The sequence below is a fragment of the Bipolaris oryzae genome (assembly GCF_000523455.1).
Source record: "Bipolaris oryzae ATCC 44560 unplaced genomic scaffold scaffold_67, whole genome shotgun sequence".
NCBI lineage: Eukaryota > Fungi > Ascomycota > Dothideomycetes > Pleosporales > Pleosporaceae > Bipolaris > Bipolaris oryzae.
Window position 1 is genome coordinate 49,569 of NW_006911343.1, and position 22,686 is coordinate 72,254.

General features: G+C 52.1%; 10 protein-coding genes across 10 annotated transcripts; 6 read left to right on the forward strand and 4 right to left on the reverse strand.

Annotated features, from left to right (window-relative positions):
- Positions 1-1,458: 1,458 nt before the first annotated feature.
- COCMIDRAFT_95602 (uncharacterized protein) lies at positions 1,459-3,432 on the forward strand (the record flags this gene model as incomplete). The annotated part of the gene is made up of 1 exon (XM_007689910.1): positions 1,459-3,432. The coding sequence occupies one exon, from the start codon at positions 1,459-1,461 to the stop codon at positions 3,430-3,432; it is 1,974 nt and encodes a 657-aa protein (XP_007688100.1).
- Positions 3,433-3,460: 28 nt separating this feature from the next.
- Positions 3,461-3,830, reverse strand: COCMIDRAFT_5389 (uncharacterized protein; the record flags this gene model as incomplete). The annotated part of the gene is made up of 3 exons (XM_007689879.1): positions 3,461-3,646; positions 3,697-3,766; positions 3,814-3,830. The coding sequence occupies 3 exons, from the start codon at positions 3,828-3,830 to the stop codon at positions 3,461-3,463; spliced, it is 273 nt and encodes a 90-aa protein (XP_007688069.1).
- Positions 3,831-4,521: 691 nt separating this feature from the next.
- Positions 4,522-5,881, forward strand: COCMIDRAFT_5390 (uncharacterized protein; the record flags this gene model as incomplete). Its single annotated transcript, XM_007689880.1, has 6 exons — positions 4,522-4,534; positions 4,627-4,737; positions 4,798-5,058; positions 5,182-5,417; positions 5,531-5,781; positions 5,842-5,881. The coding sequence occupies 6 exons, from the start codon at positions 4,522-4,524 to the stop codon at positions 5,879-5,881; spliced, it is 912 nt and encodes a 303-aa protein (XP_007688070.1).
- A 439-nt stretch (positions 5,882-6,320) lies between these two features.
- Positions 6,321-7,037, reverse strand: COCMIDRAFT_95617 (uncharacterized protein; the record flags this gene model as incomplete). Its single annotated transcript, XM_007689911.1, has 1 exon — positions 6,321-7,037. The coding sequence occupies one exon, from the start codon at positions 7,035-7,037 to the stop codon at positions 6,321-6,323; it is 717 nt and encodes a 238-aa protein (XP_007688101.1).
- A 445-nt stretch (positions 7,038-7,482) lies between these two features.
- Positions 7,483-8,514, reverse strand: COCMIDRAFT_95604 (uncharacterized protein; the record flags this gene model as incomplete). The annotated part of the gene is made up of 1 exon (XM_007689912.1): positions 7,483-8,514. One exon carries the CDS (start codon positions 8,512-8,514, stop codon positions 7,483-7,485), a length of 1,032 nt encoding a protein of 343 aa, XP_007688102.1.
- A 1,750-nt stretch (positions 8,515-10,264) lies between these two features.
- COCMIDRAFT_5393 (uncharacterized protein) lies at positions 10,265-13,747 on the forward strand (the record flags this gene model as incomplete). Its single annotated transcript, XM_007689881.1, has 1 exon — positions 10,265-13,747. The coding sequence occupies one exon, from the start codon at positions 10,265-10,267 to the stop codon at positions 13,745-13,747; it is 3,483 nt and encodes a 1,160-aa protein (XP_007688071.1).
- Positions 13,748-15,031: 1,284 nt separating this feature from the next.
- On the reverse strand, positions 15,032-19,127 carry COCMIDRAFT_5394 (uncharacterized protein; the record flags this gene model as incomplete). The annotated part of the gene is made up of 3 exons (XM_007689882.1): positions 15,032-15,105; positions 15,170-15,817; positions 15,872-19,127. The coding sequence occupies 3 exons, from the start codon at positions 19,125-19,127 to the stop codon at positions 15,032-15,034; spliced, it is 3,978 nt and encodes a 1,325-aa protein (XP_007688072.1).
- Positions 19,128-19,761: 634 nt separating this feature from the next.
- Positions 19,762-20,165, forward strand: COCMIDRAFT_36868 (uncharacterized protein; the record flags this gene model as incomplete). Its single annotated transcript, XM_007689896.1, has 2 exons — positions 19,762-19,873; positions 19,948-20,165. The coding sequence occupies 2 exons, from the start codon at positions 19,762-19,764 to the stop codon at positions 20,163-20,165; spliced, it is 330 nt and encodes a 109-aa protein (XP_007688086.1).
- A 175-nt stretch (positions 20,166-20,340) lies between these two features.
- COCMIDRAFT_26414 (uncharacterized protein) lies at positions 20,341-20,881 on the forward strand (the record flags this gene model as incomplete). The annotated part of the gene is made up of 2 exons (XM_007689888.1): positions 20,341-20,481; positions 20,579-20,881. 2 exons carry the CDS (start codon positions 20,341-20,343, stop codon positions 20,879-20,881), a joined length of 444 nt encoding a protein of 147 aa, XP_007688078.1.
- Positions 20,882-21,330: 449 nt separating this feature from the next.
- COCMIDRAFT_95626 (uncharacterized protein) lies at positions 21,331-22,299 on the forward strand (the record flags this gene model as incomplete). Its single annotated transcript, XM_007689913.1, has 1 exon — positions 21,331-22,299. The coding sequence occupies one exon, from the start codon at positions 21,331-21,333 to the stop codon at positions 22,297-22,299; it is 969 nt and encodes a 322-aa protein (XP_007688103.1).
- Positions 22,300-22,686: the final 387 nt, after the last annotated feature.

Consider the following 22,686-nt stretch of genomic DNA (forward strand, 5'->3'; position numbering starts at 1 on the left):
TCCACTTGCGTCACTCAAACCGCACCACAAAAAAGCTGGCATCCACGGATCTTTGATGGCCATATAGTTCTTGAACTCATCATAGATTCTGACTGCTCGATGAAGATCTCGGAAGTCTGCATTCTGCTTATAGAAGCGCTGTAAGGCCTTGATAAAAACCTCTCCTAGCTTTTTAGCTAATACCTCGTCCTCTAGACCTTGTCCTGATGGGAACCTTATGAAAGAAACAATCTTTATGAGCCGATCTACAATTTCGATGTTTTCAGTAGCCAGGAATTTGGCGGCGTGACGTTCTATAAGGTCGAGGTACCAGGACACGACCATGGGGTCGTTGGGAAAATTGTTTTGCCAATGATCAAATCCCTGTATGGCATCATCCAAACTATCAGTTGCTTCGAGATCACTGTCTAGATATCGAGTAATGTGAATACTGGATAACATGACATGCCACCGTTGACTTTTTTCTAGTTCTGGTAGCGCGATCTGAAGTGTACGCAGTGGTTCGACGATCTGTTCAACCAGCCCTCTATCATGGGGCCTGTCAAGCAGTGCCTCTAGCTCTCGGGCAAGATGCCTAAACCGTGCAGATATTCCTCCATAATCTTGCCGGTTGGATATCATCAAGCATTCCACGAATACTTTGATAGCTTGTACCACATCTTCTGTACTTGGTTCGATATCCTGCTCCCTTTGTAATATATTGCGAATGCTCAGACTCATCCCTATTACCAACAGTATATGCGATCGAGTCTCTGGTGGCAAAGTTCGTGATGCAGCTCTGCTTCTCCATATTTGAATTGTCTCATCCAAGCTCACACTCAACTGTGAGGGTAGGGGTCGTCGAGGAGCTTTGATTAGTCTTCTTAAGAGCACAAGATCGTTTTCACTTTGTTGCAGGGAGCTTTCCAGTGATAATGATCCAATGTCGGCTTCGACGGCTGGACTAGCTGGCTTCTTACAAGCTCTTTCGGCGAGAACTCTATCTCTGGGCATTTCGTTGTCAAGTTCCATTTCGTTCCATCTTCTTAGTTTGAGCGGAGATCTTCTCAAGTGTTTTCGGCTGGAGTGGTTATTGAGGAGGTGTGGATAACGATGAAGCCAACAAACAGATTGCTGGGTATGGCTTGAAACGATGCACGGCGATAAGGATAAAGATTGCAAACAGAAATGGATGTTTGATAACATTGGACAAATCACAATGCGCCACGTAAATTGCTTACTTGGAGAGTCCTCCCACGATGTTGCACAGCATGACCGGTCAGAAAATGAAGGCAACGCTTGTGAGATTACGATAATTGTAGACGCATGGAGATTAGCCATTTTCCGCATACCGGCAGCAATCGCCTATGGGCGTCGATGCCAGAGAACTCTGGATTTATGTTACATGTACAGGCCTGACGCCTTTTCATATAGCATAGAACTCATATCACCAGGGCGCCTTGCGCTTGAACATGAAAAATGGCATACAAGGCACTTCTTATTGGAGTAAATTACTACAACATCCCGGGACAAAACGATTTACTGGGCTCCGTTCCTGATGTTGAGTTTGTTCACCAATTCATCAAAAAGTCTCGTCCGACTGCGAAAATTACAACGCTTACATCCAGCAAAGGGCCAGGTCCAACACGGGGAGCACCCGCAGAAGATCCCAAACTATGGCCGACACGCGAAAATGTGATTTCAAGCCTTGAGATTATATTGGACGAATCAACGGTGGGAGATGCTGTATACATCCACTTTTCTGGCCATGGGACAACCATTCCAGACCCAGAATCTGCTTCGCGCGCACACGGCCACCTTGCGCTGGTTTTATTCAGTAACACAGGCGGGGAATACTATCTCCGGGGTGAAGAGCTTGCAGGAATTCTCAATCGCATGGTCACCAAGGGTGTTCTAGTCTCGTTAGTCCTCGACTGCTGCTTTGCTGGAAGTGTCGCTCGCTCCAAACACGGCTGGGATTCCCTTCGCGCGGTACCCTACGATCCAAGATTGAATCCCAGAGCTACTGTTCATTTAGGCAACCAGTTTGTAGGCGATGGGCTTCGCGGCGCGCGAATTCAGTCTAAATGGCTCACTCACCCAGAAGGCTATGTGGTCCTTGCCGCGTGTGGCCCTCAAGAGGAGAACAAAGAGGTCCAAGTTGGGGACCGGAAGTATGGCATGTTGACATTCATCCTTGTCAACGCCCTTGAAACCCTATTGAAGAAGGGCATAGAGGTCACGTATCGCTCCCTGTACGACCTAATCCGCACTGAATTCCACGTGCGCTGTCTCAGCCAGGTCCCAATGCGATACGGAAACGAAAATTTTACCTTCTTTGGGATACCATATTCTGAGTCAGAAGTGGCCTTGATACCCGTGTACAAACTGGCCAATGCTGACAACCTACAACTAGCTGCGGGTGCAGCGCATGGACTTGTAGCCGGAGATGAGTTCGCCTTGTACCGTCTCTATTCATCTCAGGATGCTCGATCATTTCAGAGACAACCGCCAATAGAGAAGACCAAAATAATTCAAACAGATAGTCTCACATCCGAGCTGGACGTGATTAACCCCAAGAATTACACACCGGGCGCTGTTGCGAAAGCGAAACTCCTGACATCCACGGCGCTTACAAAGGCCGTGGTACGACTTTCGGATACCATGCACAACCGTGACCAGTGGATCGAGTCGATTTCAAGCAAAGCGTTCATAACAACGGAGATCACAGAGTTGCGAGGCTGTTCCGCGTTCAACTTGATAAACAAAGACGGGGATTACCACATACAGTGGGATTCGCTAGAGCCAGTTCTAGGCACACCGATAGTCCCGCAGGACCAAACTGATGCGATGGCCTCTGTAGTTGCCGCGCTGGAACATCTTGGCGCATTCAAATACTTTGAATCAATCCGGAATCGTGCAGAAACAGCGGAATGGGTAAAAAAGTTTCAAATAACGGCTAAGAGCAACGGTAGTTCCACGGCTCGTCAAAACGGAATACTGCAGCTCAGTGAATTGGATCACATCAGTATACGTGTGCAGAATTTGTCTAGCGAGCCATTGTATTTTGCAATCCTGAACCTTACTCCGTGTTGGGAAATTGTGAACGTATTATCAGACGGAGGAGAAGGAGGATTCATGGTCATTCCACCTCACGAAGTGGATGAATGCGAGTTAGAGATGGAGATACCAGAAGAATTCAAGGTGCAAGACATACTTTCCTGCCAGGATGTTCTCAAGATATTCATCACTAGCCAGCCGACCTCATTCGCTTCACAGCTCCTTCCTAAGCTAACCAGGAGCAGCAGTGGCTCCCGCTCGAGCATGGCAGAGTACACTAGGAGAATTCGAAACTCGATTCATCAGCTGGGAGATTCAAATCGGAATCCGTCGCGAAATACCGAGTATTGGTCGACTCAAGACTTTATTGTAAAAACTTCTCGTAGAGCATAGAATAGAGCGAGCTTGAGAAATGAAACCATTAACCAGGCAAAAGAGATTCCACCGCAAACTTCTTTCCACCAAGAGCAGTGGTTCCTTTTCCATCATCGAGGCATAGTGTGTATTGTCCCGTACCAGCATCAAAGGTTTCGACAAGGTAAGGCCCGTCTTTTGCTGTTTCAGATAATTTGATAAATACCCGATCGCCAGGCTCAAATGGAGAACTCTGTAAGAGTTAAAGCCATTTCTTTCGATATGAGTTTTAGTTGTACGTACGCTGGTGCCCCGTTTGATCCATGGGCGTGTGGGCTTGTCATCAACTACAAACTGAGGCAGTACATCATCCCTATATATAACGTTAAAGCGTTTTCAGGTGCATGAGTGTACGCTTACTCCTCGAGGAGACTCATGATTATGTATATCTAAAGCTTATATAGATAGTAGGTAAGGCGGCAACTCTTGCGGAAGTCTATAGGAGTAGGTATGATACACGCACTGATAATATATAATAGCAGCAGCGGCCTAGCTGAAATCTGCAAAAGCCATCTACTCTGATTCCGGTCAGGAGTGAGAGCGGGGTAATATGCGCAAGGCAGATTTGGACGAAAGAATCGATCGATTAGACGATAAGTGACCAATAGGAGTAACGAGGGTAATCAGTAGTGCCTAAAAGCTAGAGAATGTTGTACTACATCACATTCAAGCGCCATCTATACATCGAGGTAGCTGCGTGCAGGCCTTGCTATTGTATGAAATCTCTCTGAGAAAGGAAGATACCCTAGTCAATTATCCACACAGTGGTATCCCTTCTCTGAGCCTACAATGGCCATGAATATTGAAGAATGAAAGAACGGAGCGGCGAGGCTGAATGAGCCGGTTGATGACGCCAAAAGGCTGAATAGATAGACGTGGCAAGGCAAATTCATGCAGGCTCTAGCTAACAGTGCCCAGGTGTTCCACTTCTAGTGGCTGCCCTACAGCAATGCAAGAAAGATACATCTAAGCATCATTCCATCCAGGAATTTAATTTCAGATGATTCCTCCTACGCAGGACAATGTGCTAGTTGGGAAAAACTGTTCTAGGACAATACCTTTCAAGTCATGGCACAAGTCTGTACAGCTACAGATATCGAGCTAGCCAGCCCTATCGACGGAGGAAACTACAAATACCCGACTACTTATTTTTGTCTCGCTAATTATCTACAGCATTTGCACCTGCTATAGCAAGCCCGAAACGGCACTATTCCCTGTTCAACCGTATAAAAGCCCTCCTTACTTCCAAATCAAAAACATCCTCGCAGCAGACTGAACGCCAAAGTATTTCGCTTGTCACTAGCAACCCTTGCCCCATAATAGCACCCACTAATTGTCCCTTAGTTGAAGACTACCGTTTGGGTTACCCACAACTCTCCGCCCTTATCGCCGCAGACAGCTGCTTCCACATTTGCCGTCGTTTCTCCACACTACGCGCCCGACTCCTGCTACTCAAGCAGGACAAGATATCTTTCCTTGAGCAGCAGCTTGAAACCACCGATCACGATGAGCAAGCCCCACTATTCCTCAGTTGCAGCCGGCTGGATCAAAACAGTAAAAGACTTGCCTTGTTGTCTGAAATCGACGCAAGATTAGCAGATTACGGTAATTACAACCATCTATCTTGTTTCTTTTTCCTATCAAAGAGAGAGAAAGAGAGAGAGAGAGAGAGACAGTATAGTTTGAGGCAGAAGCGCTGATGGATAGTGTGTGTGTGTGTGTACTTAGATGCATTTGTCAAACGAGGAAAAGACATTCTAGCTTTCGACAAAGCACCCAACCGCAGCATCCAGAGTCTGAGAAACTTTATCGCCAACACTGCGTGCCTCGGTCGCAACGAACGCGAATACTTGGCCCAGGAGCGTGATCTGATGACGCTGGGCCCGGAGAAGGAGTCTGGTGTGGAAGCGTTGGAGTACTGCATCGAGGACTGCATTGTATCCGTCATTGACCGGTTTAAAAAGGTTCGTGGGCCACTTATCTCGCATCGTGGCGTGCGGCTTGTTGCCGCATTTTGTTTTTTTCGCCTAAATTTCCCTCAAAGACATTGGTATAGTACTACTAAACGGCGGTGCAGGGTCCGAAAAGATGCATCTCCCGCGACCCTAATATCTTCATCTTCAACGTCTCACACAGCGCGACCATAACCCGCTTTCTCGTTGCGTGTATCGTCGTCGCTGTCCTGCTTGCACCGGTTCTTCTCTGCAGCTTACTAGAGGGAGAGAAGAGTCGTATGATGGTTGTTGTTTTTGCAACTGTGCTCGTGGTTGCCATGTTGTCGATGCTGGGCAAGACAAATACGGTGTCGCTTTTCATCGCTGGTACTGCGTAAGTGCTAGCTCCGCCGTTTAGTGATACATGGGAGTAGCCAAACTGATTTTAGAATAGATATGCAACAGTGCTAGTGGTATTTGTATCGGAGCAATAGAATAAGTATGTTGAAGATGAAGGTCGTGGGGTGGACTTTTGTGGGTAGCTAAGAGTCTGTTTGATTGTGCGTTTTGTGATAATTGACTGGGTTGGTTATGCGGTAGTTCTCTAAAGTAGCTAGATACAGGATATTTAGCTTAGAAGTGGCGCAGTGGTTAAACAAGAAGAAATTAAGAAAGCCTCTTTAGTGGTATAGATTAAAAGTCGAAGAGAAATTTAGCTTAACTACCAAGCTTGTCATTAAAATCTAGGAATTAGATTTCAGTATTAAAAGGGAGAGATTCAGACTCTTGACCTTACAATTTGTTCAGCATTGTAATAAAAAGAATTCAGCATCCCGTTGAAAACCGTCACGATACTCCGAACAAGAGGTAAACTCAAAAGAATACTTCACTCTTCACTGGCCCCTAGAACATCTCCATGTTCCTCTACCCCCACTACTTCTCCAGCCCAGACCGATTCCAAACTCCTACAAGCCCCTCCTTGCTATCCCCCAACACCGGATCCTTATCCGGCACAGGCACCGTCCACACATGCTCTCTCCCCCTCTCCCCTCCAACGCTAAAATCCCAGACGCCACCATACGGATACGCCCCCATCATCATAAACTGCGCCCGAATCGGGACCGTCTCGAAAAACCTCCTCCGCTCTTGCTCCGTCTTTTCATTTACCTCGGCTGCCCTACCCTCAGCAACGTCTTGGGGCTGATGAAATGCCAAATCGCTCGACTCTGGTCGCGGGGCGAACGTCTTATGCGCCACGCCCGCGGGAATGATGAAGACATCGCCAATCCGTGCTTCAATCTCAATCCCGCCTTCCTCGCCATGCTCACCCCTTTCACCCGGCGCGTACATACCAGGCTTCCAATCTGGCGCATCGGCAACCCCAAAGCGGATTGTGGCGCCCGCACCCGAGATGACGGTCATGGCTTCGTGGGTGGTGGAATGATAATGAGATTGAATGTCTGCACCGTACTTTGCGATCCATTGGGTTTGCCACCCGTTTTTGGCGTAGAGATCTGTGAGTTGGGTGGGGGTGAAGGTGGGGGATGTGACGGTTTCTTTCAAGAGGCCTGGGTAGTGGAGGAGGGGGTGGGGGGAGTTTGGGATTCGAGGGGTTGGGGCGATGATGTAGGATTTTGCATTTATGGGCATGATGGGTGGAAGGGGATAGGGTATTGTAGGGTAGGTTGGAGACGGATGGATGGATGGGTGGTGTGGTTGAGTGGTGTTGAGACGGGTAGGATTACCCGAATGGGATAGACGGCATGGGGGGGGTGACGTAGGACTTTACATTTTAAAGTACCGAGGGAAAAGGGTATGAATATTTCTTCGTGACAATCCGTTTTTACATTATGATGTTCATCTCGTATATATGAAACTGACAAGAATATTGGATTTCTAAAGAACATCTCAGCCATCATAATCATTTCCTTTTCGACTTTGGGGATGCAGAGGAGATTTCGCGTTTTAGTGTCGAAGAAGCTTTCTCCAATCTCTCTTTAACTACTGCACTAATTTGTAGACTAAGATACCGTGTTTAATCACTTCAAATTAACCGTACCAGCTAACACATGAGTGATCATACAACCATCCACACTCAAAATTCCAGCGCTACCTTGCCAACAGCCTTCCCCCCCTCAATAATCTCATGCGCCTTCCTCACCCCCTCCTCATCCAGCTTAAGTTTCTGCATACCATGACACTTGACCGTTCCCTCATCTAGCATCTTTGCCAAATCCTTCAATATCCTACCGTGGCTTTCAACATCAACGCCATAATACGGCTTCGTACCCAGCAGAGCCCAAACAAACGTCAGACTCTTCGCCATAAACTCCGTAGCATACATGGGTATCTCCTTGTCCTGAACAATCGAACAGACTTTGCCAAAAGGGACGCATATTTTTGCTGCAGGGGCGAGGTAGCCCGATGTAGGCGTGTGGGTAATGAATACGTACTTAATTGGTACGTCTAAGTTGAGCTTCTCGAGCTCGGTAGGAATATCCTCGTGGTGATTGATGGTGTGTGTAGCACCTCCCACATCTTTTGAAAACTTGACTGTTTCGTCTCGCGATGCCGTGGTGACTACAACGGGTAGATTAAGGACATGCCGCGCGATCTGGCTGGCGACGCTGCCGACACCGCCTGCACCGTTGATGATGAGGATGCCGGCGTTTTCGCCGCGCTGGATCGCCATGCGTTCGACGAGGGCTTCGTAGGCTGTTATCCAGGTTAGGGGCATGGCGGCGGCTTGGCCCCAGTCTAAGCTTGCTGGTTTGAGCGCGACGGCTCGGGAATCTACGAGCTGGAATTCTGCATTGCTTCCTTGGCGGATGGGTGAGCCGGAATAGTAGACTTCATCGCCGGGCTTGAAATGGGTGACTTCGGAGCCTACGCTCTCAACTATGCCAGCGCCGTCAAAGCCGAGGATTTGAGGTAGACTGGGGGTGCGGTCGTAGTAGTCTGGGTAGTCATCATAGATTCCTGCTCGGACTTTGGTATCGACTGGATTGACAGAGCAGGCTTTGACGCGGACGAGTATGTCATGGCCTTGGGGGTCTGAGGGGGTTGGGAGATTGATTGCTTCTATATTAGATATTGGACCGTATTGGGTGACTGCGATGGCATGCATGTTTGGAGAAATATTGGAATCATGTAATGAAAAATATTCTAAAACTGAAACGAGATGTGCGTGTGATGTTGTGTGCAGTGCTTGGCTGGGCCATTGCTATATTGATGTTGGAGGCTGCTAGGATCCACTGTAATGAAGACTCGAAGTAAGGATGAGAATATGGCATTGGCTGCTCGTGACGTCACTCGGATCCTTGCAGATTGTAACAGTGAGGTATTGAGGTTTCAATGACAGATAGATGGTCGCATTACAGCATTCTGACGCTCCTTGCTGTCATGGCCATGGGGGGTGGGTTGAGCTGGAGTGGTGTTGATGAGTATGGGCTTATGCGGTCGTGTAGTACAAGGCTAATACGTGGAAAAGACAGTGTTGAAATATGCAAGTTGGCCGACTAGTATTGGATGAAATTTCCATGCCGGATGTTGATTGCTTACTGGTGGCAGCAGCATCATGCTGTGGCTGCCATGGCGCAACGCCACACAAGCACGAGCCTGGAGCTTGTTGCAGAGTTTTGTGCAGTGAAGGACCGAAGAGAGTCGAGTGGGTAGATGCAGGCCGTGGCCAGCTGTACATACATATAGACATGGGAGGATACATGTACTTATGTATGCATGCCCGATGGCTCCGAGTCTAGAAGAGCGAGGGAAAGGCCTGGAATGGGACTGGGAGGTGAAAGCACATGATTCAAGGTGAATGCGGGCAGCCGTAGGGGGGTGTGCAGGACGGACGAGGGGAAAGAGGGGGAATGCATGGAACTGGCGCAGAATGGTCGGGATGAAGAGAATGGCGTCGTGGTTGAGGCGAATGAGGAGAGTGCGGAGGTGCTGGGGGCATTGACGGTGTCAGCGCCCGCCCAGCCGCTCTACGCCCAACGACAGGGAGTGTTGAATTGACGTAGTGAGTATGCACCATGCCACCGAGAGCAGCAATTGACAAGCAGACGCACGCTCGTGGAGAGAGAGGAGAGGAATGGGATTGCATCGGCTTGACAGTAGCAAGTATAGTAAGTATAGCATGTCGCAGCGGGGACTGGGCGGGCCACGCAGCACAGCACAGCACGGCATGGTATGGCATGGCATGGCATGACACGGCATGCAGGCCCAGACCGGTGTGCGCATCGACACACAGACACACAGACACACAGCGACACAGACACAGCACAGCGTGGTAGGCATAGGCGTAGTAGGCGTAGGCGTAGGCGTAGGCGTAGGCGTAAGTAGCTCCCTTGCCTGCCCTTCCCCTGCCCTGCATTTCCTCGCCCACACCCCCCTTGGCTGCAATTCTTCCCTCGTCGTCCGCCCCGCTTCCCTGCCACGACGAGACAATTGCCAACGACGATAAAAACCCCATCGGCATCCACGGCATCCACGCCTGCCGCTACCACACTCACCGCCTCACCGCCTCACCGTCCACCGTCCACCCTCCCCCAGCTGTGCGCCCGCTCTCCTCTATCGTGAACGCCGGCCTTGGCGCTGCACCTTCCAGGCTACCTGCGTCACCACCACACCATCTCGTCGACAGAGCCCACGACCAACCGCCCTGCCATCGCGGCCCCCTACATAGCCGCCAGGCACCGCTGGCCCCCTCCCGACGCCGCCGCCGTTACACGTAACCACGAGCCCCCCTGCCCTCTTGCGCCCCGACGCCATGGCCTCGTCCTGAAGCCAGACCAACTGCCACCTTGCAGCGGCCACCAGGGTCCACCACCAGGCACACGACGACCGACCATCGCCATCATCCTCGCGCCGACATGGCCGAACCCGCGCCTGGCGTCTATGCCCGTCTCGAGTCGGCCTTCAACGCTGCTCCCAATCTCCGCCAGTCCAAACAGCTCCCGCGCCGCAGTGACCCAACCCGTCCAGTTCCAGCATCCCTCGAGCGCGACGACTCGTATGCCTCACAGTCCACCGACGACAGCGATTCCACCGTCTGCAGCCAGGACAGCACCCTGCTCGCCTCGCCGGGAGGGCTGAATGGAGCAGACAGCGGCCTCCCGCCTACACCACCCACGGCCTCGCAGGATGGCAAATCTTCTCCCGCCCCAGAGCAGCAGCAGCAGCAGCAGCCGCCGCCGCCCCATGCCGACAGCGTGAGAAATTCCCTTATATCACAAAAGTCGTCCCTCAGCACCCCCGTCAATGCCAGAAGCCCACCAACACCCGATCCAAGTCCGCCGCGAAGAAACGTTTCTGAAGGCTCCAACGCCACCCTCGAGCGCCCGCCACTCTATACGTATCCCTCGTCTCGAGCCACCTCGTTCCAGACGGCAAGAGAAGAGCCCATCTCCTCGGACCGCGAAGAAAGCACCTGTGCAACACCACCCATTGACAGGCTCAGCACCGTCCAAGAAGACCACGGACTCGGTCTTGCTTTTGAACAAGACAAGAATGATGTCACCCCAACTACCCTGCAAGCTCCCTCCTTCCCCGTTACCCCTACTAAACAGGTGGATACAGCCAAAGATGTGGGTACGGTGGATACAACCCCCGACCAGGCATCCCCGACCATGGACGAGATCCCAGACCGCGAATGGAACACAGAGCTAATGCGCAATGTTACCGTCCGGAAGAAGCGCAGGCCGCAATCAAAGTCTCCTCGCAAAACACCCGAGCCCGCCGTCACCGTTGTCGAAACCGCCTCACCCTCTCCCACCAGAGCCCGACGTGCCTCGAGTCTGCGCAAACGCGTCCAAGTCGGCCACAGCAGCCCGACTACGCCATCCGTCGAAAACTTTGCGCAATCCATTGGCTGGCCCTCCGAAAACAGGCGCATGTCATCAGAAAAGCAGCGCGAGGCCAGCAGCAAGCGGCTGTCGACTGCGTCAGTAGCCTCGACTGTAGTGTCGGCCCAGGTCATAGTCACGCCGCCCCAAAGGAAGCAAACCCTGCGACACTCTGGCAAGAACATGGCATACAGGAGAGACCTGAGCTCCTCGACAGATGTTGGCTCCCTCACGCATTCGGACCGCAGCTCCATTGTGTCGCAGGCCGACAGCGCTCCGGTCCATCGTTTGGTGCACAAGAGGACAAGCATTGCTGACCGGAATAGCAGAAGCAGTGTTGTGTCGGACATTTCATCATCGCATCGCATCATGTCGCCTTCATTGTCACTGCGACATAGGACCATTGACAGCTCGGCACACACACTAGCACACCAAGAGTCTATCCGCCACGTGCTGCAGCCTGCGGCCGACATATTGAGTAGACACAGTGCAGCAGCGAGGCTGAGTGGGAGCCATCACAAACGCATCAACTCTGCCCCTGAAACTGCAAGACGCACGATTCGATCCACCAAGCCTCGTAACTTTTCAGAAATACTGCCTTCTGCGAGTCCGCACCAGGAGAAGAACCCTTTCACTCAGCCACCCGTGCTTCCAAGCGCACCATCACCGCCGATATCGCCAAAGCCACGTCAAATGTCACCAACGTCGAGAAAAGTTAGACAATCGCTTGTTGTCACTGATCCGAATCTACCAACTGGAATTGAAAATGACCCTCCTAAGCTGCCCAGTCCAGATAAAGATGAGCCCGTTGAGCGCGATGTCTTCGTTGGTGCCGGTAACCCTGTGGAAGAAGCCCAGGTGCCATCTGCCATGCTCGACCGGGTCCGACGTCTTCTTGGGGACCGCGAAACCGCCGAAGGCGCCACTCTGGTTGCTGCCTCCAACCCCAATCCTGCCACACTGGAGAACCTAAACAAGTTCCCGCCCCTCAAGGATGGATCGCCCATTATGCGACAAGGCTCACGTCCTTCAAGACCAGCCTCTCGCGCGTCAAGACCGGGCTCATCTCGACCAGGTTCCTGGGACCCAAAGCGATTCTCACTCCCCTTGGACCGTTCCTCAGCCTCGCCTGATTGGCACCGTTACTCGGGTGACCAGAGCCGTGTCAGCTTCGATCGGTCAGGCTCACGTTCAGCTTCACGGACCGAAGAGCACGCCATGGCTCGACATCTCTTTTCCCAATCCACCCCGTTTTCTCAGTTTTCCGACACGGTCGAAGTCACTGAGGCCACTGCTGTGAGCATCTTTCCCCACAACAACAACTCTCTGCTTGTCGTGCAGCAGCTTGCTCGGGGAAATTCGATGCTGCAGGAACAGCGCCAATTGACCGGGGCTTCACATTTGACCGCGCAGGATCCTCGTATTACACCAGCCGTGGCATCACCTCCTGCGACTAGTCGACAAAAGAGCAATGAAGAACAATCACAGCAACCGACCTTGACTTTCGAGCCTTCGACCCCTCCAATGCAGACTGATCCATTACACGCCAACCCTGTCGAGTCGCCGCTTGAAAATCCCCGAGATCCCCCAGAGCCGCCCATGATTAACTTTATTCCTCCAACGCCTATGGAGGAACTGGACAAGCCAATGGCTCCATCACCTGGACCGCCTCGTCGTTCCGACTCGAATCCACAACGCCGCTTGTCTGTTCTGCAGCGAGCGCGCCGCTATTCTGACAACCTCATTACACCGCTGTTGACTCGCAAAGGGGCCAGCCGTGCACGTGACGATAATGACGAGGAAAAGCTCGCGTACCGTAATCCCCAGGCCTCTACTGTCAACGACGAGGACGGCACACTTCATCCCTTTTGGCGCCCCCGCGGCTTTTGGGATGAATTCTCCGAGAGTGAGGATGACGGCGAGGAAGACGAAAGACTTCCACAAGGAGGCGACACAAGTGACGTTGGAGATCCAGAGCCGGAACCAGAGGTACCAAGACGAGCCAATACTCTTAAAAAGCTAAAAGGCGGCCTTCGCGGATCGGGTGGTTTCCTTATTGGCAACTCCCTTGGTGTTGAGCGCCACGGCACGAATAAACGTCGACACCATGTCAATCTTCCGCCACACATTGCTCAGTCTCTTCTTTCATCTAGTGATGGATCCTCGTCCTCGCCCAAACTCGGCATTCAAGCTCCTACGCAACCTTTAGGGCGGCATGGCGGCGGCCGCATCACCAAACGCCGCTCCAACCACGATCTCCGCCGCACTTCCTCTGTGCCTGACAACCTCTCAATCGAATACGAGCAGTCTCGCCGTCGCCGCGGCACATGGAGACAAGGCAAGAGTATTCCAGGTTTGAAGAAGTACCACGTTCAATACATTGGAATCTCTGGAGTCAAAGAGAAGATCAAGGAACGCCGCACAGAGAAGAGGAGGGAGAAGATTAGACGCAGTATTGGACACAGGTACTATGTCGACCCCGTGACGCCTGACTCGCCCATCTCACAGTAGATGAGGAAAAAGAAAGAGAGAGAAAGAGAGAGAGCAATGGGCATGGGGGAGCAAAGGGTGGATTTGTCACTCTAAAGCCACCACTACTCCAGCTTCTTGTCTTGTTTTTGCACTTTTGGATACCACATGATTTTCCCCGCCATTTATAACCGCCTCAACAACCCTGCTTTTTGTTTTTGTTTTGCCTATTTGGCAATATGAACGCACATATATATCCCTCTTTTTTGTTTTTTTTTGTTTTTTTTTTGAACCCGCAACCCGCATTTTACGACCATTAACGACTCTCTCATCATCAATCTCGCTGCCATTCAACCGCTTGGATACCTTAGTTTTGATGGATTGTTTATTTGTCTTTCAGCCATATACTTGCAGCTAAGGAGGGGGCGGGGAGGGGAGCTTGCCCCAACTGCGGGACTGCCCGTTTTATTCTATTTTTTATCATCATACCAAGTTTCTAGTAGTATAATAATACTTTTACCTTCTTCCGTCTGTTTGTTACCTGCACACTATTTTCAATGGCATGGTGAATGAAGAAGAAGGAATGGAATGAACTACTGGTTGGTTGATTTGGATCCTAATCGCACGGCGAGAAGGAATCATGGTTGACTATTTATTGCATCTTTCTGTTTTTTCTTCTGCTCTGCTTTGCTTTGCTCTTTACTGGCGCAACATCGCTAAGAGAGTTCCTTTGTCATATACCTGTTTGGCTATGCAGACTTCCATTTGACCAATTCTACTTTGGAAATTCCGTTCCCGTACAATCAATCTGGTTTCCAGACCCCGAACCGAACTTGAAGTTCGGAAGAAAAAAAAGAAGAACAAGAACAAGAAGAAGAGAGACGCAGCCAGGGCTAACTTGGATCTAGAAGAGACGCAAGAGAGCTACAAGAAACAAGTTCGCATGGGCTTGAGAAGAAGAAAAAAAAGCCCAAGGGACAAGAACAAAATTCCTCTCTCCTTGAAAACCCTCCCTCCCCACCCCTTTCATCCTTGATGGGGGGGTTTGGTTGATATCATATAATGAGCTTCCCGTTGATATGTGTCGCCGTAAACTCCTAGCCAGAAACAAGAAACCTCACCCACCCAAAAAGGCGCCCTCTATCCACACAATGGTAAGGGAAAGCAGAAAAAAAAAGGGAAAAGAACTAACCAAGGCAAAAATGACAAGCAGAAAGTTAACTTACCCATTCGGAACTTTGTTATACAAAGGAAAACATGCCTGTTGTGTGGCAGCGAGAAAGATAGTGTGTCAGAGAGATACACCCAAGTAGCGCTCTATACCGATTAAATCTTCCTTCGGACAGTGAATTTGCGCTCCATGGTTGCAGCAGGGAGAGCGTCGGCGAAACAATCACGCGCTAGAACTCGACGTTAGCTTCTTATCCTCATTCTGTCTTGGAAAAGGTCCAAGAAAACACTTACTCTCTGCAGAGTCAAACATGATGAGAATATCGTCATGTTCACCAGGATATTCAATTTCATCCAAGCACACAAAGCGCCTCTTGACACCAGACCATCCTGTCAATCTGCCTTCGGCTTTTTGGATCTTGCCCTCGCCTCGGCGTTCATCCACGGGCAGCGCAAACTTGGCATCGACGAGCTTGAGACCAAACTTGCCTCCCTTGTCCGACTTTTCAAATGTGTCAGTCAGACGGAGTTGGAAGTTCATGGCATCGGCGTGCGAAAAGTCTTCGAAGAAGGCGAGGAGCTGGATAATGTTGTCTTGTTCGACAATCTGGAGACGAAGGCGGGTAGCGGTCCACTGCTTGTAGATGGGAACGACCATGCGACGACGCGAGATAGAGAATGAAGCTGCGAGCCCGTCAAACTTGACCTGGAACCCAGTCACAGCGAGCTGGAAAGTATGCAAATCATTAAACGAGTTAAAAGCCAGGCGTCGAATCGTTGAAGCGCTCGTGAGCGTCTGGAGTAACTTTGCGAGATCTTCAGTAACAGCGGGATCGGTTCGACTGCCATCAATGGCAACGGCCATGTCTTGCTGGGGCTCGCGGAGCAGTGTAAGTTCAGGAGAACCGTCGACTGGAAGGCGAACCAAAAGTTCACCCGGACCTAGAATCCGTTAATCTTTGCCCACATCTACCCAGAAAAATGGCGCAAACTTACCCAAGTTCAAACGGTCAGAGACAATACCTGCGGTATGTCTGCACATGATCCTCAAGCTCTCGCTCATGACAGTAGGCGCCGACTCCAATCCTGCAGCCTCAGGATCTTGATTCATCACCTTGGCCTCGACCCACTGCAACTTTTCTAGTACGCGACTCCCGTTTTGGCTGAAGCCCTCTGTCTCGTCGGCACTCTCAATGTGGAATCCCTTGAGCGCGACCTGAGCAAAAGTGGTTTCACCAGGCGCAACATTCATAGAAGTGAATGTACCAAAGAGGTTGTTGCGATCCTTGCTTTCTTGGAAGACTAGGTGGGCCACGCACATCCTGAACTGCTTGTTCGGCCCCTCTTCGCGAAAACGTAGTCTCAGGGCTGGAGCTTGGTCTGGCTCAGTGACGTATTCAAAGTTCATGGGCTCCTGCTTCGTTCCAAGCTCATGGTTAACCAAGCTGACTTGTTTGTGCTGCTGCGGCGTGACCAGTACCATTCGGTATCCTCGGTGCAGTTTCCTCTTTCCAGTACCTTCACTGCTACGTTCAATCCTCTGGAACACTAGTAGCCTACAGCCTGGTACTCGTTCCTGTGAGAACATGGATGGATTTGCTGGGTCCTTGTACATGGCTTCGCGGAGGTACATCTTGCACGCGAATCGTTCGTCTCTTCGCTCTCGTAGATCCGACTCTACCCGGCTAGTGTGATTGACAATAGACCACAGACTTCGGAAATCCGCTTCATGCAGGGCAAGCGTAAGAAGAAATCCATGTCGTAGCTGCACAGTAATCTGGTTCATTTGTTGTTTCCAGTTGACGTCTCTCCATGTGATGGCTGAGCCCGGGCCAACCAGGATATTGATTAGACTATTTTGACTGCAAATAGCGAGCTTGGCCGAGTATTCCTCCTTGGGTCGCAACACGGACAAGACGACGTTCATTGGCACGCGATCTGTGGCAGGGTCATCGGTTGATAACGAAGCTTTGACAAACATGCGGAAGTAGCAAAATTCGGTTTTGGTGTCGGAAAGAGGAATGTACTGCGAAAGGCTGACCTGTTGCTGACCGCCGGGCTGGCCGGCGAGCCCAGAGCTGAGTATAGTGGCAGCATCGGGAGCAAATGATGGGTATTCTTCCCATATCGCCTGGTCCTGGCCCTGGATGAGGGCCTGTGTAGGAGGCATGCTATGGTGCTTCTTCATCGATCCGACCAGCAACTTCATGTAGTGGCCAATGGCATTCTGGATGTCGTAAACCTCTGCGCCCGCAGCATCACCTGCCTGTCGAGCGAGTTCGACTTGGGCGTCAGGAGATCCATCGCCGTACTTTTGCAGGCCAGGGTGGTTCGGGAGGACTTTAGTTATAATCCACCACACCTTGGCCAAATCGACGTGAGGCTGGGCGAGTCGCTCCTGTGGCGGCTCGGCGGACTTGTGTTGGCTCCTAATAAGATTTTCCATTCCAGTACGCCCTTTTAGAAACCACCAAGTGGCGACTCGAAGCCATTGCATAGGGGTGTGATTGTAAATGTTGCCACCAAGCTGGGCTGTAAGCTCAAAGATGCCCCTCATGTGGGTTACGCGCTCGGCAAAGTCGCGATATGCCAGTTCATTCGCAGATTTTGTGTCGGAGCGAGCGAGTGAGGTAGCAGGTTTTGTGGATCCAGAAGCACTGCGTGATGCCATTTGAGCACCTGGTGGCCCTGAGGGCATTGCAAGCGCTGCGGGTATCGAGGACGGTGGCGAAGACTGTTGTTGAAAAGTTGATGTTCCTGCCAAAGGTTGAGGCGGGCTGGAGACACGAGGCATTTCATCAAAAGCTTGAGGATGGGGTTTGTTGGCGGCCGAGGCTGCTCGTTGCATGGACGAGTTGGAGAAAGGATCGGATCGAGAAAGGGGTGAGGCGGGGGTTTGTGAAGCGACAGAAGGTGTATACTGCGGTGAACCTGACGAGGGTACGCGCGCGTCCATATCGTGCGGGTATGCCAGTGGTCTCTGTCCGGGAGATGGCCCACGGGCTCTTGATCGTTGGGGGTCTTCAGTCTCAAGCCCTCTGCGTGGTGATGTCCTCGAGTCCATGTGTGCGTTGCTGAGGGGCGTCCCTGGAACGGAGCGCTGTGAGCTCTCTTCTGAATCCCGCCGTTCGCCGGATGCTGCACGCTGCGCGGCCTCGTGTAAGGTCCTACCCTCCTCTGAACGCATTTTTTGCTTGACTCTTGCCGCAAAAGAAGCATGCGCATCATCTTCCTGTCCAATTCCATGAAGGTCGGGCATTTGCGGAACTGCAGGCTCGTCATCGAGTTGCTGACCCACGGTGCTAAAGCCAGTCTGGCTGCGCTTGAGCGACTTTGGTCGGAAATCATCCTCCTCCTCTTGAATCGTGGGCTCCCGTGCAGACATTGCCTTGGATACGACGGGCGAGAGATTGTCTGAATCTTGCGAGTAGGTCGAGTCTTCGCTCGACCGCCTCGTGGGCTGGTGCATTCCGGGTTCTATTATGGAGTCGAAACCAGTAGGCGCGCGCAAGAGGCCCTTGGGACGTTCGCCGAGGCCCATGGGGCCCAAGTGTCGCGGCGGGGTGGGAGGGAGCTGTGCGGTGGTGGTGATTTGGCCGAGCTGCATCTTCTGGTTCAGAGGAGGGGACAGCTCGCCGGGATTTGTGCGTGTCCTGGTAAGGTTTGTCTTGTACTCTGTCTGTGCCTGTGACCTGTATTCCGTCTGTGAAGGGGCGCGGCCAATGCCATTGAGGCGGGGGCTGGGAATGGTGTCGTGCTGCGGCACCTCGGAGGGCAATTGCTCGACGGCGGGCACATTCGCGAGCTTCTTGTTCTTAGCTACCTCGATGGCGGGGTCCTCACACTCGTCGCCGCCGTGGCCTATAATGTCTGGGACGGTGCGCACAAAAGCTACGGTGAGGCCCTTTTTGCGCGTGCCCGACTTCAAGCCCCCCGGACCTGGACTCTTTGCTGCTGCGCTGTTGAGAATGGTTTGGGCACCAGGCCAGCGCTGGGCACTGGCAACATCTATGCGGGGGCGGTTGAGAAAGGCGGCGGCTGCAGCAGCGGCGGCCTCTTGCTGTTGCAGCTGCTGGGCGGCACGGTCTGTCGAGGGCTTGAGGAAGGCGCTGAGGTCGTCGTTGTCAACCTTGTTGTCGACGGCCTTGTTCTTCGCGTTGGCGGCGGCGAGCTCGTTGGTCTTGTCGAGAATCTTGGTCTTCCAGCGGCTCTTTGAGAAGAGCTTACTGGCGGGTTCGTGTGCTTCCACCATGGTGCTGTGTGCACCCGCGACTCGGGGCGGTGGAGGTGGAGGTGGTGGTGGTGGTTAGAGGTGGGGGGAAAGTGGCACAGGGCCGGCGAGGCGTAGTGGAGGGCGTTTGTGAGAGAGCAATGTGGTCGCGTGCGTGGTTACAAAGGCAGCGAGGTAGTGAGGTGGCTTCGACGTGCCGTCCAGGGCTCAATTGGCGGCGGCGGCAGCGGGGGCGGGCGGTGGATTGGCGGAGGAGGTGGATGGGGCTTCTCTAACAGGGCCCAAGCATATGAAACGGCTTCACTCGCACATGCAGTTGCCAGAGCGCTTCTTGCAATGCATGTGAACAGAAGCAACGGGTGTGCAGCAAGGGGAGCAAGAAAAGAAAGAACGAAAGACAAGAGAGAGGAGAGAGAGTGAGAGTAAGAGACGAGGAGAAGGAAGGACGGCGATACGAGACGAGGAGATCAGACAGCAGGGCAATGCGAGGGTAGCAGCAGCCTAGTAGCGTAGCCGTTCGTGGTTGCGGAGAGGGTACTGGCACTGGCACTGGCACTGGGACATGCACATGCAGCTAGACGACAGGGCCAAATTGGCCAGGGTGCACGCTAATTGCACGCCCGTGTTGGCTTTGCCATTCCAAACGCCCTCGTAAATGCGCCCGAGCGAGATTGCGCATGCGCATGCCTCCACCTGCACTCGATCCGGCCAGCTTGCGCGTGGCAGCCCAGCGCAGTCTGCTGTTGCTGTGGTACCACGCAGCCAGTGTGGATATGCTTGCCCCCATAATACGAGACCCTCGGCCTGCCGGTCAGCAACCACTCTGTCTGACTCTGTGAAGACGGCGGCCCCGGCGCCATGACGGCCATGGCAGCTGTTTCACGCGTCTTGACAGCTGCTACACTACGCGTCTGCCAACCTCTTTTGCCTGTCAGCAACGGCGGCGGCGGCGACAGCAACGATACAAAAAAGCCTCATGCGGAGAGGTGGGTGGGTGTATGTGTGTGTGTGTGTGCCTCTCCTGTCACACCAACTCCAACTTACATACTTAGATACTAGTCCAGCGTCCCAAAATTGGAACACCACACACACCGGTCTATGCCCGAAACATGGCAGCATCCGCTCCAGCAACGTGGAGTGATAAGGCGGCAACAAGGATCATCACATTCTAACCTCGCCTGTCGGCTGCCGTGGCCCCTTGTCCGCTCTCCTTTGACGTTAGCTTTTTGTGAAAATGGGCCGTGGCCAATGCCAAATCTGCGGCCAAGTCCATGCAAGCTTACGCCAATCCACGGTAGTCGACGTCAGCCCCATGGCGACAATCAGTCCACAGTACACTACATATGCTCGCACACTGCCCTTACCAGCTGCACATGTAGGTAGGTACAAGTACATGTCCAACTCGTCCGGCCGTAGCAGCCAGGGGTCCTACCGCGATGTGAGATGGGAACAAGGTGCTTACTGTGCCTCAGCCTGTTAGCGCCCGGAGAGGAGCCATATGGGCCTCAGCACTAAAAAATAAGCGATATGACGATGGGCCTCCCTACTCGACATTGGCCCTACCAACCACACCCCGCCAAGTCAACGACCTGCCTTTACACACGATGCGCCAGCCACAAGCAGTAGGACACGCCTGCCCCACTGGCTCACTAGCCACACGCGAGCCTCCACCGATCATCCTCATTAGCATCATCATTATCATCATCATCATGATCCTCATCTCAACTTATAACCATGTCACTCCAACACGCGTCGCATACATGCTTAGAGTTTAATCTGACCGGGCCACGAAACCAAAAAATTACTGGCCCGATTCCGTCAGCCATCGTTCCACCTGGACAGACACACACACAAGACTCTAAAAATTGTACTTACACCGCACGCGCCCCTCCGTGAGATCATGGCCCCTGTCACATCCGTATAGATCATGTGAACCAATCTTGCCCGTATACATACATACATACATACATACATAACAGTTCACACCGTGACATTTCTCGTGATGACCAAATTATGTCTCAACGCATACGTACAATGTTGAATGAAGCTTCGACTTGGCAGTTCCTGGAGCCGCAAGTGGGGCTCCACCTAACCATGACGGAACAGAGACCCATACTATCGTCATAACCTCCGAAACGTATACCCCTCCGTCGTTCTTCCCCGCCAAATACACCCACCCCTCCCCCATAGTCTGTCGTTCCTGCCCCCAACAACACGCGTACCAATGTCTTCTCAGACCACCTCCGAGCCCCTCCAGACTTATGAGGTCTCGGATTTCACCTTCCGCAATGCTTCCACACTGCCCAAGGTCAAACTAGCCTACAAAATCCTCAATCCACACAACTCCAAGATTGCAGTCGTCCACACCTGTTTCAAAGGCCGCCTCAACACCACCCCAACATACGCACACGGCGCCCTGAAGAACCACAAGATTATCCTCATCGCCCTCCTTGGCAATGGCGAATCCTCCAGTCCTTCAAACACTCCAAACTTTCCCTCCCAAATTGAATACATGGACTGCATCAATGCTCAATATCCCCTCCTGACCGAGGAGCTCGGCATCAAAAACGTCGATGTAATGTTGGGCTTCTCCATGGGCGGCCAAATCACCTACCATTGGCTGGTTTCCCATCCCGACTTTATCAAGCATGCAGTCATTATTTGCTCCTCAGCCAAGACAAGCAGACACAACTACCAATTTCTCGAAGGCCCAAAGGCGGCATTGGAACATGCTGCCAGTCCGGCAAGAGGCATCAGAGCCTTTGGCAAAGCCTACTCGGCTTGGCTAACGAGTGCAGAATGGTTCGACAAGGAATGCTACAAGGAAATGGGCTTCCAGCAACTGCGCGATTGGGACGATGTCACAACTATCCAGGGCTACGAAGGCTGGGCCGCCGACGATCTGCTGGCCATGCTGGGCATGTGGCAACGGGGTGATGTTGCTCGCTGCACCAAACATGGGGATTTGCAGGCGGCACTAAAGAGCATCAAAGCAAAAGTACTCCTTATGCCATGCGAAATGGATCAGTATTTCAGGCCCTATGTAAGCCACAGGGAGGTCGAGAGCCTGCAAAACGGCCTTGTCGAGGTCATTCCTAGCATCTGGGGTCATATTGCGGGCGGCGGAGCCAATAAAAAGGACACTGAGTGGATGGATCACAGGATGAAACTCTTCTTGCGTGGTCTAGCGTAGGGGCCATGACAGGCTTCATTGTTTCACCCTATCTAGTAGCACAGCACGTGATGTCAATCCCATTGCATGCTGCACGAAATCAATCACGATGACAGTTTTCGAGAAGAAAGACGATGGTGAGTTAAGCTTTTGCCAAGCAGTGCACGCAGGAGAAGAAGACGTTGATGAACACGCCGTTGCAGTGGAGCTAATCCCCAGGGCTGGAAGTCGTTTCGCCTTTGCTTTGCAGCCAATCAACTAACGGCCTCATCGATATGTTATCGCCAAGCTCTTACACTCAACGCCTCATCCCTACCCTCTTTGAGTGCCCTACACTCTAAACCCACAAAACCTTACTCTGTGACTCCCATTTATATGGAAGAAGAGCCCACTTCAAACTTTGTCGCG